The following is an 18,330-nucleotide window of genomic DNA, read 5'->3' as shown; positions in this document are numbered from 1 at the left end:
GAAGTGCCAGCCAGAGCTTTACAGTTACAAATGTTTATTCTACATAAAAATTCCACAAAATGGGAAGCTGTCTGCACCCAAAGCTTTGGGAGAAGAAAGGGTGGCTAGCAGGGAGGGAAAGGGTGAAGGAGAAAAGAGGCAACATATAGTGTCATCCAGTCCAGTGAGACAGAGCAAGCCAGGGTCAAGATCCACATAGAAAACAAGGACACTTAGCTCACAGTACAGCAACAGTACAACTCCACGGGGGGCTCGGAAAGCCTTCAAGTACATTAATTACAAAAAAACCCAATCCCCAGTTTGAGTGCAAGCTGTGCGTGCCCCACACTGCTCATGAAAATACTGCATCGACACACTCCTGGCGCTGGGAGGGCAGGTGGCACTTGGAACAGAGGTGGTGTAACCCAAAAGGACAAGTGGTCTGAGGTTGGGAGCTGGAAAGAAAAAGTGGAATGTCTCCGCAAAGCACAACCACGCTGTTGGTGATTTGGTCTGTACATGCAACGACAGGTAGGTAAAAAGGAACGGAACGGGGCTTCCCGTAGTGCAGGGGTAATTATTGCACCAAAACACCCTCCCCTCACAGTGAGGACAGTGTGAGCCTGCCTGTGGGGCACCAAAAGCAGCCTGCTCCTCTGCCTCCCTCATGTCAGAGCCTGGCACCACCGCTGCCTGCAGGGTCTCGGCAATGTGCCAGTAGCAGAATCGCTAACTGTGGCCCCATCCAGCTCCTGCTGGCAACCGTGGTACCAACAAGGAAGGAGCAAGTGCCAGAATTCCCCCCAGTGCTGTTCTTGGCCTTGTGCCTTGACTGGGGTGGGCCATAGCCCTGATGTCACGTGAGCTTGTGCCACAAAAGCCGCTGCGTGGAAGAAGAGTTGCCTTGTGCTAGCGGTGGGCGTTGCTGCAGGGTGAGAGCCTGAGAGGAGCTTTTTTGCCTGCCTGCCCAGGAGCAGCCCGGCCAGCAGCGTTATTGCTTCCCGGGGGGGGCCTAGTGCTCTTGCTGGCTGAGCAGAGCAGAGCGCAGACTGTGGTGGCAGGGAGCTGCCTGGGGCCGGAGCAGTGACCACTCGTGCCATCACCTCCAGCTCCCTGTCTTGGATTCAGACACACCACCGAGCAAGGACCCTGCCCATGCCTGCCTCCTGCCCCGGAGAGGGGGAGCCAGAGCCGGCCTGCCCCTGCTTGCAGGGGTCCCAGTGCCCCAAGCCCTTTTGCACACGCAGGCTGCAGTGCTGTAGCTCGCATCACTTGTGGGACTGTGAAAGAAGGGGGCTCCAGTCTTGGATGTTCCCGTGGCTGGACCCACTGGGGACTTGGGCTCAGCAGGGCAGGGGACTGGGCTGGACACACTTCCCAAGGGCAGCTGAATGCAACTGGGGCTGTAGTGTGGGACCTTTGGTGACAATGGCAAGGAAAGAGCCACATCTGTGTTGCTGTACCCAGGGAAGGCAGCACTGTGTCTTGGCTACAGCTCGCAGCCTTTCACCTCACACCCATGGGCACCACACACAGGGCCAGCGCCCGTGCTACAGCAACCAGCCAGGGAGGAGGAGCACAGGGCTGGAGCAGCACTGGCCTCTCTACACTGGAAGCAGGGATGTGACATGCCTGCAGCTGGAGTACTCTGCCGTCAAGTGCCTTTTTCTGTAACCAGCATCTGGGCTTGTGTCCAGCCCCTACCCGAGTGTGTGGCTGTGAGCTTGGCTCCAGGTGACTACCCTGCTCTGGGCTCCTCTGTGGTGCCTTGGCATGTGCCTGGGCCAGCTGGAGCCCTGGAGTCTCTGGAAGAATGTGAAGGCAGCACCTTGCCTCCGACCCAAGGGAAATGGACAGTGGCAACACAGGGTTCCTCCAAGCTGCCAGCAGGCTCAGGCCACACCACAGTAGCTGCACCCATGTAGCGGGTGCAGCAGAAGGCATGAGGCATCCAACCACTCCCACAGTACCCCACCAAGTGCAGCTGCTTCACTGGATGGCCCAGGGGATAAGCAGGCAGAAGGGCAGTGTGCCAGGAGGAGGTGGCAGAGGGGCAGGCAGACATTGAAAGGTGAAGACATGAAAGGGGCAGTCGGGCACTGCCCTGTTCAGGAGCTGGTAGGATAGAGGAGGAAAGCTGCTGCTCCTAGCTTGTGGGGGGTGAATGCAGCAGGGGCTGCTCCTGGGACCACAGCAGGAGAAAGTCCAGCTGCCTCCAACCCCCAGCCATGGGTGCCAATGTTGAGGAGTGAGGCTGGACGCAGTCCTCCCAGGCAAGCACTGTTGGCATCAGAGCCAGCCCCAAACCTCAACAGCCAGAGCCCAGGCCTGGGGGCAGCAGCAGCCAGGGCCACCACGTGCTAGGGCTGAGAACAGAACCGTGAGGCTTTGGTGCAGGGTGAGCGGCCAGTGAAACACACTGGCCTTAAAGTACCTGTGCCATCCTTCCCTGCTGGGCCAGCACAGTTCCCTACATGGCCTGTCCCCATCCCCAAACAACTGTGGTGGCCCCATGCAGCAGCTCCTCATCCCACACTGCTCCATTAGGCATCCACTGCCAGCAGCAGCATGTCCAGCCCCTGTCACCCACATCTGGGCGAGGGCTTGCCTAGGGAGGGGGCAGCCCTGCCATCAGCAGAGCAGCAGGGACAGAGCCCTGAAGCTGGCAGGAACAGGGGGAGACTGGGCCTGGCAGAGCGCACCCCTGGGGAAGGGCCCCGTGAGAGAAGCAGCCCAAGGAAAGCTGTTTGCAAGCACAGATGCAGGTGACAGACATGAGAGCTCTGGCTGGAGGTGATGGGGAAGCTGGGGGATGTAACCGGGCACTGTGCTCCCAAGGACCCCTAACACCCTTCGTCCATCCCTCCTCATCCTCGGCTGTCACTAACACAGGCTGCCCAGCACAGAAGGAGCAGCAGTGCCCAAGGGCACCTCTGTCCCCACCTGGTCCCAGCCAGCCACCCAGGCTGAAACAGTGATGAGAGCTCAGGTTCCCCTGCCCTGGGTCCCCTTTGTGCCCATCACCGTCCCCCTGCACCCTGCCCGCGCCCCGGGGCCGGCGCTCCCTCCACACAGACGCACCGCACCGCACACACAGCGTCACAAACAACCATGCATTAGAAACTGAAATGCTGCTGGGAGGCTCCGGGGCTGCGTGGTTCGCTCCGGCGTGGCTGCGGCCCCATGGCACGCGTGGCTCTATCCATTGCACACGAACAGTCCCGTGGGGTGAGTCTAGCCGAAAATGCCGCCGAAGGTGGAGGCAATGACAATACCCAGGATCACACAGCAGATTATGATCATGATCTTCTTCTGCTCAGGTGTCCCAACACCGGCAGGGAGAGAGGGGAGAAGGGACTGTGAGTGTTGGGGCAGGCTGGCCTTGAGAGCAGGGGGCTGTGACCTGCCCTGGTCCTGTCTGCCTGTGACAGGCTCTGAGCAGCACCCTGGGAGCCAGAGGAGGTCCAGCAGCCCTGACGTCAGGATGGGCACCCCAGCTCCACTTCAGCCCTGGGCTGCCAGAGCTGCACTGGTGGCCCACAGGTCCCTGAGCTGACAAGCTGGTATGGGACCAGGTATGGGAACTGGGACAGGCAGCTGGCACAGTGCTCAGCGTCAGAGCTGAACCATGCCTTTTCTCTACTTTTTTTTGGCAAGGGACATGGCTCTCACAGCAGGCCTGGCCCACAGGATCCACCCTGTCCCTTGACCTCCCTGACAAGCAGCACCCCTGCCCTACCATTTGTCATCGGCGCTCACGCAGCGTGAGCCAGGGAGCTCTGCATCAGCTGGTGCCACCAGCAGGACCTGCACTGCACCTGGTGGTGTGGGGTAAAGCAGTGCCCAGGCACCTGTGAAGGGGTGCCAGGCAGGGTCTGACCCCAGGATGGAATCAGCAGGGGAGGACAGGCCCCAGCCAGTGCCATGACTCACCCGTCTGGCTTTGCTCTGGTACTTCACTGCTTTTTTGGTGTCAGACACAGCCCGCTCCACGTAGTCAACTGAGTGCTCCACATTGTACTCGATGCGGTCAATCATCTCACCCTGCAGAGCGGGGACAGAGCCCACGTGCCCGTGCGTGTGCAGACATGAGCTCCTTCCTGCTCTGCTGCTCCTCTGCACACGTGGAGGTCACCCTGCCCAGCAGCCCTGCACAGGAGAGAGAGGGACTGTCAGCTGCCTGCAGGCAGAGGATGCCCTGGGGTGGAGAGTCCAGACTGAAGGCTCTGTCCCAGAGGGCTGAGACCTCTGCACATCCCAGCAGGGAGGTAAGCAAGGGTGAGGGTCAAAGGAGTTCCCCAGCCTGGTCCTGGCCTGGTGGCCACCCTGTCTGGTACCTCGGGTGACATCAAAGCTGCAACAGGATCTACACTGACACCGTGCTGCATGCTGCCGAAACCAGAGGCATGGCAGGGGAGCAAGGACCACACCAGCACCGCCACAGGGGATGCCCACAAAACCACGTACATGCAGGGGCAACCACTCTGATCCACACAAGTGCCCTGGCTGAGAGCGGAGAGCCCCAGAGTGAGGCTGGTGAGACCAGACTGCAAGGAGTCCTGCCCTGCTCTGCCCCCCCCCAGCTCATGGGGACATGGTCCCCTAGCCTGTCCTCCTCCTTTATCCCCATCCTGACTGCACAGGGAAGCAGCCAGGTCCAGCTGGAGACAGAGCCTGACAGTTCATGTGACCGACAGGGTCAGCAGGGGTGGGCAACTTGAAGCCCAGTACCTCCCTGCACAGCCCAGAAGGAGAGCCCAGCCCAGGGCTGCAGAGCCGGGGGTCACGGCCAGCACCTCTGCAACACTCATTTCTCAGCCTAATGCTGGAAAGCACGGGGATGATGAGTCTTGCAAGCCCAGGGGTGCTCTGTTGTTACCATCTCAAGCACTGACACCACCACCCCGCCAGGCTCCCTGCTGCTCCCTGCCTTGCCTCAAGCTGCTGCTTCTCCTTCCCACCTGTGCCATGCCTGGGGCGGAGCAGGCAGCTGCCAGCACTGCTGCCAGCCTGGCACCCCTCTGCTCCTGGTGCCAGCAGCTCGGAGCCTTCCACCCCGCAGGGCAATGCAGGGTGCTGGCACAGTCTAGGCCCTTAGAGCAGGGCCTAGAGTCCCCCACATCTGTCCCCCGAGGCAGGCAGGATGAGGCACCAACGCTGCCATGCTGCGTCCACCCTTGCCCGCCTGCCATGGGCAGGCCCTTGTGCCACACGAGAGCCACAGACATGCAGGGTGCAGCCATGCAGAGCGGAGCATGCAGCACTGGAGGGGGCTCGGCGGGGCTTTACCTGCCACTGATGTCTCCTCAGGCCGTGGCAGCATGGCGGGCAAGAAGTGGGGTGAGCAGAGACACTCGAGCATGTGCCTGGCTGCGGGCCCAGGCACCACGGGCTGGGCACAGCCAGGGGCAGCCTGGCAGGACCACCAAGGCTGGCAGCACCCTGAGCTCACCTGGCAGGGCCCGGTGCTCCGTGGGAGACTGAGAAATCTCCACCTGCATGGCAGCCACCAACTGCCCTTCTCCAGAGCCCATCACCAAACCTCCCGCCCTGGGCACACAGCAGCCCCCGGCTCTTTGGCACAGAGCGGGTGGCTCCAGCCCTGGGGAGCCCAGCTCAGCCCCAGTGGGGGCTGCATCAGTTCCAAATGCAGTTTTTCCCCTCAGCACCCATCCAGGCTGGGGACCACCAACAGCTCCATCACCTTCCAACCTCCCCACACGAGCCAGCCACCGGGCTGCAGTGTCTCCCTACCTGGCTCTCCACCAGCATGGCCATGTCCATGAACATGTCATGCAACTCTCGGATGCTGTTCTCCAGTTTGATGATCTCACTGTGCCGTGTCTCAATCTCATTCAGTGCTTGCTTGGTGATGTTTGAATCCATAATGATCTGCAAGAAGACAGAGCCACTGAGCAGCATGCTCAGCCCCTCAGATGCTGGGCTTAGGGGCACCAAGAGAGGAAGAGCAGAAGCCCTAGAGCACCTCCAGCCAGGCAGCTGTTTGCAGTAAACCCCACCCCATCCTTCAGCCAGGACACAGCCCCTGCTTAGGCAGCACCCTCAGGCCAGACCTGAGCACCCACATCCCACCTCCTGCGTGGGCTGTGCTCATCACTCCTGTACTGGGGCCACTGTGGCAGTACATCCACCAGGCAACCCCCACCCCAGGACGAGGGGGTTGGTTTGGCTTTAGCCTGTGCTGGTGCTTACCCCGGAGGAGAAGATGGCTGGGTTGCCACTCTCGAGCATGTCCTCCAGCTCCTCACTGGTGGTAGTCCTGCCAGCTGCAAGTGAGACAACATGGGTCAGCCATGAGCCCCCTGACACAGCTACGGGTCCTGCAGCCCTACTGCAAGGCTCTGCTGGCTCCATGGCATCTCCCAAGGGTAGAACAGATCAAAGCTTCCAACCCCAAGAGCATGCTGTAGTGAGGGGCTGCAATCTCGCAGCCTGGCTCCGTACCAGATTTGTGACCCCTCTTTTTAAGGGAGTCAAACTGCCAGCTTGGCCCAGCTCACCCAGGCCTGTCTGTCCCTCCTGGTCAAGCTGCCCATTCCTGCAGGGCAGGGAGTGGTGCCAAAGGCCCGACAGCCATCAGCACCCAGTTGGCAGGCTGTGAAGGAGGAGGGATGGAGAGCAGCAAGCCACGAGCAGGGATGCTCTTGGCAAGCCCCATCCCGGGCCAGATCAAGGCCATGAGGACACTGGTCTCAGCAGGGCTCACTGGCCTGGCAGCCGCAGTTGCTGGGCTGCCTGAGTTTTAGCCCTGCAGCTGCATAACAGGAACCAGGCTCCATCCTTCCCCCTGTGTCACACACCCCCTCCTTGGTCCCAGGGTGGTACCTTCAGCCCCACAGCTCCTTTGGGAGCAATTCACCTATTGTGCGTGGTTGCTTTCCCCTCTCCATGGACATACTCTGCGCTGCTACAGAGACGAAAGATATTAATCACTCTGTGGGTTACACTGATCCTCCACCATTAATTATAGCATATTCTTCAGGCTAACAGCCAGGCAGGACCTGTGAAATTACAGCGCTAAACAGAGATGCTGGCGTCAGACAGGCTTTTCCTGGGGCTGCCCAGTGGAGTGGGAAGGGTGAGCAGGCTGCCTGCAGAGATGGCAGGAGACATCCCACTGGTGTGATGAGGAGCGACTGCGGGCGGACAGGCAGGAGCAGCTAACACAATTTTACCAAGCCTGACAAACCCAACCCCAGCAGAAAGGCAGGCAGGGAAGTGTACAGTGCTCCCCTGTGACACCCTGCCTGCAGGCTCTGGCAATGGCATCAAAAGGGGGAGAACATCCTCCAGGGTAAGTCCAGGGCACCTCTGAATGGGGAGATGGAGGAGACATGGTAAAGCACAGGGACAGTCCACAGGACAGTGCTCCCTGCTTCCAGCAGTGCCACACCAGGGGCTCAGACCAGGGAGGTGTGTGAAACCTTGAGCCCAGTCCAGACCTTCGCCACAAGTGTGTCAGTGCTCCAGGGAGCACCGCAGGGGGCCCTACCTTACCTGGCCACCACCCTACGGGCTTGGTGCGTGCTCCTACCCTGCCTGGGGAGTTCCTCCAACAAGGACACCTCCACAAGTCATTACACATCTTCACACGGTCCTGTAATCCCCGGTACCAGCACAGATTGGGGGAGGGATGGATGGACGGACGGACAGACGGATGGACAGATGGATAGAGAACAGCTCTGAGGAGAAGAATTGGAGGATACTGGTGGGTGACATCAGCTGGCAATGTGCACTTCCAACCCAGAAACCAAGTGTCTCCTGGACCGCATCACCAGCAGTGTGGCCAGCAGCTCAAGGGGGGGGACACGCTCCTCCTCTGCTCCACTCTCCTGAGACACACACCCCTGGAACGCTGTGTCCAGTTCTGGGGTCCCCAGCACAAGGCAATGGTTTTAAGCCTAACAAGGGTGGGGTTAGGTTAGACATAAGGAAGAAATGTTGCACCATGAGGGTGGCGGGACAATGGCACAGGCTGCCCAGAGCAGCTGTGGGTGCCCCATCCCTGGCAGGGTTCAGGGCCAGGTTGGACGGGGCTTTGAGGAACCTAGGCTGGTGGGAGATGTTCCTGCCCACAGCAGGGGGGTTGGACTGGACGATCTTTGAAGCTCTCTTCCAACTCAAACCACTCTACGCGTCCATGACCCTGTGACATGACTAAAATAAAGATCCAAAGTCCCAGGAGACAGGACTAGAGGCAAGCTATCATCTTGAATGTAGACCTGAGCCCACCCCTGGAACAAAGGCACAGTCAAGGCCTTTGTCTAAAGACAGGAACCTCAGAAGCATGGCTCAGCTACGGGCTGGGTGGCCCAGGCCTGATCTTGCACAGCCCCTGGACCCATGGAGAGAGGTAGAAGTCCTGTGTGAGGCTGGTCTAGACACCTAACACCTGTTAGTGCACCCAAAGCCCTGAGAAGCTTCTGGTTTGCAGCAAGAGAACAACCTGACTGGTCTGCACCCCATGTGAGCTCAGTGCAGCCTGCTCACAGCTGCAGGTGAGGGCTGAGCTCTGCCGTCTGCACACTCATAGGTCTAAGGAGCTGCATAATGCCAACATCCCCTTGGGATGATCACCCTCCACACCTTCCCCAGCTCCAGGAATGGTCCACAGCCCATTTCCAGTGACTGTTACATGTTTTAGGATGACACAGCATCACTCCCACCAAGGATGATGCACAACACCTACCTACCAGCTCTTCCCACCTGCTGGCTCCTCACTCTCAGCTGAAACCCCCTCAGTTCCAGGAAAGGAGAACAAGGGCTTGAACAGCACGTGTTTACAAACACTCCTGTTGACTGTGCTCAACTCTGAGCAGTCACTGGCACAGTGACAAGGAGGAGCGTGCCAGGCGCAGTGTGTCAAGGGCTACCTGCTCTGCCCAGTTCAAGCCCTTGAGACAGCTCTGAGGGCAAGCAATGGGATCAGCTTCAGGAGATGCCACGTCTCTCACAGACAGAGGTGGGATGGGATGCAGGATACATGCTCTCACCCCAGCCCTCACCACCTCCTTGGTACCCTATTCCCCTATTGCAGAGCGCGGGGCCAGTAAAAGCTGCGGTGAGGTGAAACATAAAAGCAAAGACATCACATGGATTAACAACTGGCCAGCCAGGGTAGGCTTGGTCAAAAAGGCCAAAGGCTTGTCAGGAAGGGCTTGCTTTAATGCTGAGCCAAAGCAGGAGGCCAAGAGGCTGCATCTCACCTACACCATCCAGCACATTTGCCAAAGCCATATAACTGATCCGCAGGACCCCACAGGACTTCCCAGGGAGTCCACTGCATTCTGGCTAGGTTTCCTGGTTTGGAAAGGCTATTGTTAGCTCCTCAACAGCAATAAAATCAGATGAAAGTCTGCTAGATACATGGTTGATCTGCTGCCCACATCACCACAGAGCTACTGCACAGCCACAAACAGGAACAAAAGGACTGTGTCAGTGCAAGGTGCCCACAAAGGGAAAAGAGCCTGGGGGAAAACCCCTGCCCTGAAACTTGACAAAACACTGGAAAATCACGAGAACTGGACCCCTGCCCCCCCTAGAGAGCTCTAAAGTAAATCCTCCTCTTACTTGGCATCTCTAGAAATTAAAGATTTCTGGGGAGAAGCAGCTCTGCCAAAGAGCAAAGCAGCACAGAGCATTGCTGGAGCTGCAGCTCCGAGGGAGAAGCAAACTCAGCCCTGAGCTGGCAAGGAGAGAATGGCAAGAGATGATGAACAGGTCACGGTGCAGCAAGGCCATCAGAAGCTCTGGGACAGGCAGAGACATGAAGCCACTGAGGAAACTTTCAACCCCAAGGCCACTGCCTTGGCCTTGGGACCTTGAGCTTGGTCTTAACTAAGACCCCAAGGTCCTTGGCCCTGTGATGCCCAACTGGATGGAGTGACCACCCCTGACGACCAGTTCCCAGGGGATGCAGCAGAAGCAGTTCCATCAGGGTGTGCAGGACCCTGAGGAAGCTCCCAGTGCTACAGCTCACCCCATCACCCAGCTGACACCAAACGCCAGCTTGCCCAGTTCTGCATGCCAGACACTCTATAAATAGTGAAGGCTCCAGGCACCTCCGGGCTGCAGAAGTCAAACATGCCATGTCTGAATTAACTTCAGCGGCTCAGCTGTCCTCCTTCAGCTTGCAGCATCTCTCCTCCCGGTGGCAGGGCTGCACAAGCACCCACACAGCAACAGCTAGGACTCAGGTTGGAAACACTGAGGACAAGGCACCTTCCCAAGGCTGGGTTCATCTGTCTGGATCTGGCTTTCAAGCTCTTGTTAGATACAAATCCACGCAACTCCTGGAGAGAGGGACAACACTGCCCTGTCCACCTGTGCTTGTAGAGGTAATGGGTGCGAGTGACCCAACCCCCCTGGCCATCCCCCAGCTCAGACAGCCCTAGCACTGCCTGCAGTGGTGTTGGGATGAGCAGACTTCAGCTGTAAGAGCCTGCCCAGCACACCACAAACTGCCCCCACCTCCCTGTCCCTCAGGACCCCTTCTGCTCAGCCAGGGCAGGGCTGCAGGGGCCAACCTCCAGCACTGCGCAGGCATTTTCACCCAACCAGACATTTTTAGCTCAGACAAATCCGACGTTTTTTTCCCCCGAGATGAAAGTGTCACAGGAATCCTAATTAAGGCCATTTCAGCACCAAGGGCCCTGGGACCACCCTGGGCTGCCCAGAGGAGCCACTGTGGCCAGAGCAGCCCCCCTACCCTCTTGGCTCAAGGGCAGCTTGGGATGCACCCGCAGCCTACCCTTCTGCCCATCAATTAACCGGGTCTTGCACACTGGGACAGGGGCTGATTAATTCTCATAGTGCCTTTGGAGATGGCAGATGCTTTATTTTTGGCTCCTTGGTCTCGCACATAACAAAACTGTTCATAAAAACAAGCAGCGTCTGTGCAGCACCTCCACAGCTTCAAAGCTGCACACCCACCACAGAAAGCTCCTCCAAGTTTCAAATCCAATTTTTTCTGGAAGCAAACCCTAATTAGATTTAAGATATCATTTCTCATAGCAGACAAATTGGAGATGAAAAAAACGAAGGAGCAACACCTCCCACCACAGGCACTGTGGAAGCTCGTGCCTGGGGAGCACAGCTCCCAGCAACAGAAGCAGGGACACCACTGGGGGAAGGCACGGTCCAGCCAGAGGACAGCCCCCGAGCATCTGTCCTGCCATCACCAACCCCAGAACACGGCGCATCCTGCAGTCCCTCCATGGCATGCACAATCTCGGTGTGTTTGGGAGCAGAGCAAGTGAGTAAGGGCAGGGTGAGGACAACGATTATGAGAGGCAGAAGCGGTGGGAGAGGACATCCACTTCGTGGATGTCTCAGTGTGTGCCAGATGGGCCAGAGTGATGGCAAGGGCCACTGAGGCACAGCCTCTGGCACACGCAGACATAGCAGCGCCTACACAAGGAGAAGGGGCAGATCATGAGGGCTGTGGGGAGCCCCAGGAGGTGGCTATGGCCTGGGGCAGTGATGTCGCCATTTCTCCTGTGACTGTCCTATTTCCAGAGCAAGAAGCAGATGCAGTCAGGACAGAGAAGCTCACCGGGGCACTGGAAAGCCTCCCCTGAACAGCTGAGAAGCCCTTGCTCTCATACTTTCAAAACCCCAGGGATTTACTGGCTTTGCTGTCAGAGCTCCTGGCACTTTCTATCTTTGGATTCATGAGCTGAAAATGAGAGCTGAGGATTTCGTAGAGCTTTGTGCAGTCACCACATTCCAGCTGAGCTCCATTCAGAAGAGTCTGTTCAAGAGTCCCCAGAGCAGCAGGGACTGACGGGACTCACTGGGACACCCCAGGACAAGCAGACCCCCCCGCCCAGGAAGCACTGCTGATAAAGCCTCAATAAGCTTGTTGCTTTTGATGAGCCTTTCTGCCAGAAGAGATTTTCCGCTGTCCTGACAGAGGAACCCAGCTTTTGCAAAGGACTATGCCCAGGATTGCATACCTTCCCAGCACAGAGCCCATCCTGCCTCCACATCTGCTCCAAAGCTCCACCCCAAAAGGACAGCAGGTCCCTCACCATCACTAACTAGAACACCTCCTTTGCACGCAGGCTGCACCACAGTGAGCCCTAAGCAGCCTTTTACTTGCACCCCATCAATACTGACAGCCAGCAGGATGGACAGAGCAAAGACAAGTACAATTTAATGTATCTCCATAATTTAAGCAGAGCAGCAGAGTTCTTCCAAAATCCATGAGTAGAAAACCAAGAGGAAGGTTTCTTTCAGGTCTGCAGACAACTGAGGACCTGGCTGAGTCCTTTCAGATCTTCTCCTTTCTCAAAAGGGAGGCGTAGGCATACCTTAAATTCACATTTACATTACAAGCCATCCCTGTGGCTGGGTATCACCTACAGAATGACGTTCACTGACAAATGAGTCAGTCGGCTATAGTGACACATTCATCATCCTACTTTACATTAAACGTCAAGCTCTTGTTGAGCCTCATGTCAGTCAAGCTTTCCATTCAGCCAGTGTTAAACATTTCTATTATTATTATACATCCTAAAGACTAATCTTAACAGAGGAAAGGCTTGCACAGCCAAGTCTCCTTCTAGCCCTCCACAGAAACTACCACACCCCAGTAGCACCCAGATTCCCAGGTATATGCAGCTCAGGAAGGACAATCCCACAGGTGACCTTCCAGGACACCATTCTGAATCAAAGATCGCCTACATTATTATTTGCACCGAGTTGTGAAAAGGAAGGAAAGCATCCATTTGTTGTGAGAAAAGAAACCCTAGACTAGCATTCAGACTTTTTCATTTGAGCACAAAAGCCCACGATGCCTCTCTGACAATGAGATTATTTGCAAAAATCTCTTAATTTCTGCATGCTCTGACTTCTCCCTTGATTGCTTATTATGGTGGTGGTATGGTTCTTTGATGGGAGATGACCACATTTCTCTAAAACTAACCAGGTTATTACTGACTGCCCAGAAGAACCACCAGGAGAGCAGGTTTTGTGGACAGGCAGGACAAGACTTATGCTAAGTGGTGGGCCCTGGATGGGAGAGATCTTTGTGCCATGGTGCTGACAGCCTCAGAGGTGTCACCTGGGGCCCACCTTCAGCCAGAAGACACCAATACTGCTGCTAAGAGCCATCAAGGTCCTGAGTGCAGGGAGATACCTGGGGCACACACTAAGGCTCGTGCTCCTCCTGTGGCAAGGGAAACTGCTGGGAGCAGTGAGTGCCCCCACCTCTAAGCTCACTTCTCTGCTTTTGTGTTCAGTTCAGTTCACCCATGATGAAAAGCACCCAGAGGAAAGGCAAGGCAACACATGGGAGTCCAGAATTCCTGCTAGCTTCCTTGGGTTTAAATTCAGCTGCAAACAAGGAAGGATTTCCTCTCCCTGTGCTCTCTGCACTCTCTACACAGCATTTAAGCAAATCTGAGGGGAGTTTTTGTGCTTTGCTGGATGTGGTTTGACACTGAAATGCAAGGTACCACCATGTGCCTATCTCCCAGCAGAAGCTGTGTCCCAGTTGCTCCCATGGGTGCACACACAGCCCCTGTGCACCCCCAGGTTTTCACAGCAGAGCTCTGCATAGCTGCAGGAGGAGCTCTGATCTGGTGAAGAGCCGGTGCAGGATTTGGTCCCATGGTGTGCAAAGCCCAGCTGCATTCCCCCTCCAGGTTTACTCACTGATCTCCAGCTGCCTCTGAATCCTGCCCTTGCAGCGCTCCCGGTAGTCAGTCTGCGTGGCATTGTACTCCGACATCACCTCCACGAACTTGCGCGACAGTGTTGAGTGCTGCAGAGGAGAGAAGAAGAGACAGCACAGGTGAGGGTCCCACAGGGGGAGAGACCTGCCAGCCCTGAGCATCCCCCACACCCCCAGCAGCCCAGAAAGCATTTCTAGCCCAAAAGCTGCTCTGAGGAGCGTGACGAAATGCAAGGGGGCAAGTGGCAGCAGGTGACATGGCCCCAGCGGGGTGGACCGGACCCCTCACCCAAGCCCAATGCAAGCACAGCCTTCAGCCCCCAGAGTACCCACTGGGACGGGGGCAGACCTGTGGGTCATGGCTGGCAGCACCCTTCTCACACCACAGCACAGCTTGTGCCCAAGCAGCCCAGAACCAAGACCACAACAGCCCCCTGGGCCAAGCTCTGCCTGCCTCTGCCGCGCTGACAGGATGTGCTGGACCCAGCACTGGTGCAGGATGGACCCACAGCAGTCACTCTGCCATGCCAGAGGTGGGCAGGACAGACCCGGGGGACCCTGTCCCCTGGGGCACACAGGCTGGGCTAAGGGGACAAGGGCTGTCCAGGGTAATTGTCCCCACTCTGGAAATACAGTCCCACCTTGCCTCCCCATGCCAGAGGGCTCCCCTAAGCACCAGCCCTATGGGGTCCCAGGGGTTGGCCACATGCCCCAAGGTGAGTGGCTGCCGGCCCGCAGGGGTTGGTGTGGCAGTGCTGTCAGCCCCCACACACGGAGACCCTCATCTTACTAGGCTGCTTTCCATTCTACAGGAAATGCACTGGAAAACCTTGGAATTGCACCTCATCAGGGTCCTACTGAAAACGCTAACTCCCCTCCAGTGCTGGCTATTGTCCCCAGGGGGGGAGCTCATCCCTGCATGAGCACCCACTGGGGCCTGACCTGTGGTCTGATCCAGCTGCCAGGCTGAGCACAGCAAACAGCCCTGAACATGTTCCAGGAAAGGCAAGACAGAGCATCACATGCATCCTTCATCCAAACACTGGTATCTCTTCGTGTTCTGTATATAAAGGGTTATAGAACCCTTTCCCCAGTATGCCAGAAATTGAGTTTCATAGGATCATGAACTCACAGAATGGTTTGGGTTGGAAGGGACCTTCAGAGACCACCTGGTCCAATCCCCCTGCTGTGGGCAGGGCCCCCTCCCCCCAGCCCAGGCTGCCCAAAGCCCCGTCCCACCTGGCCCTGAGCCCTGCCAGGGATGGGGCACCCACAGCCGCTCTGGGCAGCCTGTGCCCGTGTCACCACCCCCGCGGTGCAACATTCCTTCCCTCTGTCCAGCCTAACCCCACCGTCATTCAGTTCAAAGCCACTGCCTTGTGCTGGGGACCCCAGAGCTGGAGCAGCGCTGCGGGGGGCTGTGAGGAGAGCGGAGCAGAGGGGGAGCATCCCCTCCCTTGAGCTGCTGGTGATGCAGCCCAGGAGGTGCTTGGCTTTCTGGGCTGCAAGCGCACGTTGCTGGCTGATGTCCCATTTGTCACCCACCAGTCTCTCTAAGCCCTTCTTCGCAGGGCTGAAAGCCTCCCTTTCCAGAGAAGGCAAATCTGGTGCATGTGTCTTAAGTGAAGTCAAATCCAGTGCACGAGTCTTAAGCAGAGCCAAACCCAATACTGTGTCAAGAAAGAAATGCTTGTGCGCTTCTTCAATCATGCAGCAGAAGCAACAACACGTGACTGACGGGACCAGCCACATCTCACACCTCCATCCTGGGCACTCAGCATCACTCACACGCGATGGGCACCCACAGTAGTGCTGCAGGGAGACAAAGCCTGTGTTACCCCAACCTCACCCTATCGACTGCTCATGCAGCCCAGTCTGGGGAGCAGGGAACACGAGGAGATATGGAGAAATGGTGGAAGGTGAAAGGAGAGGAGATGATGGAAAAGGGATAGGAAAAGACAATACTCAGAAAGGATCAGCAGAAAGACATAGAGAGACTAACCCAATGAAGATACCCCCCATGAGTGTTCCCCCTGGGACTTTCAGGGCCACCAGCATGGCCTGAGCTCACCCTTAGACAAACCGAAGGGCTGTACCCAGCACTGTCGAGCTGGAACAGCTCCCATAGTCTGCACAAGGAGGGACAGGCGGAACGCAGCATCTCTGCAGGGTCAGACATGCGTGGCACACACTGGCACTCGGATGCTCCTACCAGATGTTGGTACACCTGGAGCAGCCTCAGCCAACACATCCCCACCTCCAGGACACGGCACCGGAGACATCTTGAAGATATACTTGCACTTGCTTTGCAGCTATTCTAAGCAAGCAGCAGCTCAGTATTTATGGCAGAGACTTAAGACTCAGCTCATCTTATTCCTCCTCCGCTGGCAAACGACACACAAAAGCCTCCTGGCAGCTTCAGCTTGAGCAGGCAGCCTCTGCTCGAGAGGTGCCCAGCCCAAGGCAAGGTCAAAACAGCTCCTGAGCATCGTGGCTTGAAATCTGGCAAAAAAATGTGATGTGCCATCTAAGCAATACTTCTACCTTTTCAAAACTGTTTTCCTAAACTCCAGTTCATTCTCATTCAGCTGAAAAGTATCAAGGTATTTTGATCTGCAGCCAAGTATAGCCTGGGTGTTGAATGACACCCCTTCCTGCTAATCAGTATACCAACGCCATACCTCTTTGACTTAAGAAGTTATTTAACTTGCTGTTTATTTTGTCAGACTGTTATTTTATGTTCCCACAGGCATCCCACATGTCTACAAAATGCACTTGAGTTTTGAAGGAACACAGAGTTTCATGCAAAACAGGCTGGAAAAAAGCATTTTAAATGGCTTTCACTCATTACATAAAACTACCTGAATATTCAGAGTAAATAAAAACGTACCTTGCCTTTGAAAGAAATTCACTAAACAGAAAATATTAACTAAAGCTAGGGAATGGGGTTGTTTCACCCTGGGCCAGCAACTCTTCACTCCCCAAACATGGGGCAGACAGCCCAAGTTGCTGAACCACCAAGCTGGATTGCCAAAGAGCTCATACAGCCCTGGGTACCCACAGGGGGCTCTGAAACTCCCACAAAGCACAGACTGAAACCTGGAACCTTGGCCTTCAATGTTTTTTATTAAAAGAAAGACATTTCTGAAGTGCTCATCCCATGGGGGATCCCAGGGAAGATGCCTGCCTTCCTGCTGAGCCCGTCAGGGTTACAGCAGCGAGAGAGGTCCCACTCCTGAGTTCCTACCGGCCGGGTTTGTTTCAGTGTTTGAACTAGTTCAAACTATTCTCTAGTGAGGTGAATATTTCCACTGTACCAGGCAGACAAACCAAGCCCCAAAACAACCACAGCAAAAGCTGCTCTGAATTACAGGGACCAAAATTACTGACATTTGGAAGACTGTAAATAGCAGCTTTTGATCTGTTAGGAACTCAAAATTTGATACTTCTAGAAACATGGGAAATACTGTTGGGATGTCTGAGAACCTGTCTCACTGGCAATGTTCCTGGGCTGGGGATGCCCTTCGGAGCTGTGACCCCAAAGCTCCCCATATCTTTCTGCTGCTGGCGAGTTGACCGAGGCATGGTGCTTTACTCAAACTGCTGATGTGAAACAGGGATAAACAAAGTGATTTTAATGTAATTAATTTAGAACATGAAAACAACCTTTCCTCCGTGCAGAAGCAGCCCTGGAGCGAGGCTACCCCTGGGACCAGTTTGCTGGGAGCTTGTGGAGTTTGGGACAGCCACTGGAGGATGGGCTGGTGCCCTCAGGGAGGAGACCAGCACCACCACCTGCCCCAGCACCTACCAGAGGACCAGACTCACATGAACCTCCCTGCCTTTTTGGCTCCAACACAGCCTGACCAGCTGGCCCAGGGTAAGAAAAAGCTGTTCCTATGAAAGGTTGTCGTGGTTTAACCCCAACCAGCAACTGAGTACCAGGCAGCTGCTTGCTCACTCCCCCTGCCCCCAGCGGGATGGGGAAGAGAATCAGGAAAAAGATAAAACTCAAAGGCTGAGATAAGAAAAAATTAATAATTGAAATAAAATAATAACAACAACAGCAACAATTTAATGAAAAGGAGGGAGAAGGGGAGAAGACTAAAATCCAAAGGGAATGGAAAAAATCCCCAGGTGATGGACAATACAGCTGCTCACCACCCACTGACTGATGCTCAGGGAGCAGCGATCAGCAGGCACCGACCCACTCCCCCCAGTTTATAGACTGAGCGTGGCATCCCATGGCATGGAATAGCCCTTTGGCTAGTTCGCGTCAGTTGTCCCAGCTGTGTCCTCTCCCGATTCCCCGTGCCCCCCCAGCCCTCTCGCCGGCAGGTCCCAAGGAACAGAGAAATCCTGCACCAAGTGTAAACATCACCCAGCAACAACCCGAACCATCAGCGTGCCCTCAGCATGGTCCTCACCCCAGATCCAAAACACAGCACTGCACCAGCTGCTAAGAAGAAAATCAACTCTGTCCCAGCCGAAACCAGGACAAAGGTCCAGGTCTGATGAGGTTCTACTGGATGGAGATAAAACCGGCAAAGCCAGAATAAAAGTCCATAATCTTAATGCTCAGTTACTGCTAATTTACAACTTGTTAACAAGGGGGGAAATCAGCTCCTCATTCCTCTCTTTACTCAGTGATT

The 18,330-nt window shown here is 56.0% G+C and overlaps 1 protein-coding gene across 2 annotated transcripts in view; it reads right to left on the bottom strand.

Moving 5' to 3' along the window:
• Positions 1–17: 17 nt before the first annotated feature.
• The window catches only part of STX1A (syntaxin 1A), an 89,957-nt gene continuing 71,644 nt past the window's right edge, over positions 18–18,330 (bottom strand). Inside the window, exons 6-10 of one of the 2 annotated variants that reach the window (XM_055795507.1) lie at positions 13,660–13,768; positions 6,193–6,266; positions 5,734–5,871; positions 3,913–4,023; positions 18–3,291 (exon numbers count right to left, since the gene is read on the bottom strand). In XM_055795507.1, the coding sequence (XP_055651482.1) occupies positions 3,214–3,291; positions 3,913–4,023; positions 5,734–5,871; positions 6,193–6,266; positions 13,660–13,768 (510 nt within the window). In that variant the 3' untranslated portion in view covers positions 18–3,213. Of the gene's footprint in view, positions 3,292–3,912; positions 4,129–5,733; positions 5,872–6,192; positions 6,267–13,659; positions 13,769–18,330 lie in introns of both variants that reach the window. The other variant, XR_008745739.1, reaches the window with a different exon arrangement.

Source organism: Falco peregrinus, chromosome 2 (assembly GCF_023634155.1).
Source record: "Falco peregrinus isolate bFalPer1 chromosome 2, bFalPer1.pri, whole genome shotgun sequence".
NCBI lineage: Eukaryota > Metazoa > Chordata > Aves > Falconiformes > Falconidae > Falco > Falco peregrinus.
Note: the sequence above shows the minus strand (reverse complement) of the source record. Positions and strands in the feature narration are given on the sequence as shown.